This window comes from Carassius carassius, chromosome 37 (assembly GCF_963082965.1).
Source record: "Carassius carassius chromosome 37, fCarCar2.1, whole genome shotgun sequence".
In the NCBI taxonomy this organism is placed as follows: Eukaryota; Metazoa; Chordata; class Actinopteri; order Cypriniformes; family Cyprinidae; genus Carassius; species Carassius carassius.
In genome coordinates, this window is record NC_081791.1 from 23,723,352 (window position 1) to 23,725,503 (window position 2,152).

The window sequence follows — 2,152 nt, forward strand, 5'->3', positions numbered from 1 at the left end:
CTAATCAAATAAAAACAAGTAGCCACTAATGTTCTCTGAAATTATAATTGTTTCAATCAGTGAGGTCAAGTGAGTCAAGGCTGATTACGTCTTTAGTGGCTCAAATACACGCACGAACAATGCTTTATGCTCGCAAGCCCTGCTCACTGATATTCATGGGGGTGGACGGGTGTGCAATTCAAAATATACAAATAAATAAGGATAAATGAAAAGCAGTGCAGAAATTTTCCATAAAAACTAGGGGGGTCAACACAGGCCAGGAGCGGATTTCCAAACACATTGGAAAAAGAACAGAGTGAGGGTCAATCGCTGGGCAAACCTACGTACCTTAGCGTGTCTCCATTCTTCAACATTCGTTTGTATCGCTCTTGATAACGAACAGCACGGACTTCCCTGATTTCTCTGATCCTGCGCCGCCAGTTCAGGAATCTGTAGTGTAAATTGATATCATCCATCTCATAAGTCTGTGAAGTGGAAAACAGATGCACAATTAATTGAAATGAAACTGAAATTGCAACATACATATCTTGACAATTTGCATTGATTTCTGATCCTCACAAATCTCTGTATATGCTGTGAGCTTGACATGCATTTTGTAATGCAACGTGTGCTAGATTAAATTTATTCACATATTCACATAAATTGCAGCATTTTTTTGGATAGAAGTTTAAAACCGTTCACCAGTATTTTCCCAAAATAAAAGCAAAATAAAAAATGTTCTAAATGCTTGAAAAGCAAAACATAAATATTAGTATTGTCACTTTTAGTGTAAACCAAGATAACAACTGTAAATTAAAGTTTTACTTTATTTGTTATAATTACAGTTAAAACTAATAATAATAGTACTTGTTAAAACACCAGTGTGAATGTAATGAACAAAACAGGTTTGAGTTTATTTAAAGTTCAGCTTACTGTTACAATTTATCAATTGAAATCATCACAATGTAAAACAAAAATTATTACAATACCATTTCTGTCCAAGTCGTGCAGCCCCAATCATAAGTAATTTATACACACACACACACACATATATATATTTATATATAAAAATGTATGTGTATACATATATATATTGCATGTGTGTCTACTAAGTCATGTGACCACTAACTTTAGTAAAGAGAAACCATGTACATGTGAATGTGACATTAAATTACAGAAATATTAAAATCTCAGTGAATGGTAAGCAAATATTTAACATCTTAGGTTCTAGGCTGACATAAAAAAAGTTTGAGATCCACTGCTCTAAAGTGTACAATGGTTCAGAAATGGGATGCATATCTTTCTCCCCACCTACACCTAAGATTAACATCACTCAGCACTAAATACCTCATTATCTCGAGTCAACTGTATAAAGCTTCCCAGCATTTCTCGTTTGCAAAACATTTTACTTCATCACAGAGGCTTATTGTCATATTTGGGCTATACACACATGCAATAAATGAGATTACACTACTGTTAGGAGTTATCTTCGAGTCTAAAGGGCCTCAACAGATGTAACGTGTCAGCTGTCTGACATACATCCAGGACATGACAGAAGATATTTCTAGATTGTCATAATTATCATGTCAATTACATGGTGGCACCTACTACAGCATTAAACAACAGATTTGTTTCTCATAAAAAAATAATTGGACAGACAGAAGTCCAGACAAAAGCATCTGGCTATGTAAATACTGACTACATCAATGCTATAACGTTATATAGTGTCAACAATAAACTATTATATCTAACTTCTGTTATAACAGCGTATCGTCACTATTTAAATAATGATTGTATGTTTAAAGAAAAGCTTGTATCACATTTGACAGAAGGTAAATAATTATTACGTAACAGATGCGATAGCTCGTGCTAGCAGGTTAGTTTCAATCACTGCTAATCACCTTGCATAGCTAACAAATCATTAGCCTTTAGGCCTAACGTTACACGAAATAAATACAAAAACTACAGAACCGCTAAATGTCATTACAGTGTTACGTGTCTAAATATTATGTCGTTACGTACGTACCTTATGTACATCAGCGGGTTAGACGTTATAACATTCTAAGGCCACTTATGTTTACTTCCAGCCATCGACTCCATTAGCTAAGCTACCTGACAAACTTCGCAGAAGTGAGCGGCTCTTCCTGGATTGCGTCAGTCGAGGAATGAATGC

At 34.9% G+C, this 2,152-nt stretch overlaps 1 protein-coding gene across 1 annotated transcript in view; it reads right to left on the minus strand.

Moving 5' to 3' along the window:
- The window catches only part of LOC132118462 (SPRY domain-containing protein 3-like), a 54,017-nt gene extending 51,865 nt beyond the window's left edge, over window positions 1-2,152 (minus strand). Inside the window, exons 1-2 of the mRNA XM_059528312.1 lie at window positions 2,006-2,152; window positions 328-464 (exon numbers count right to left, since the gene is read on the minus strand). Of these exons, the coding sequence (XP_059384295.1) occupies window positions 328-455 (128 nt within the window). The 5' untranslated portion in view covers window positions 456-464; window positions 2,006-2,152. The remainder of the gene's footprint in view (window positions 1-327; window positions 465-2,005) is intronic.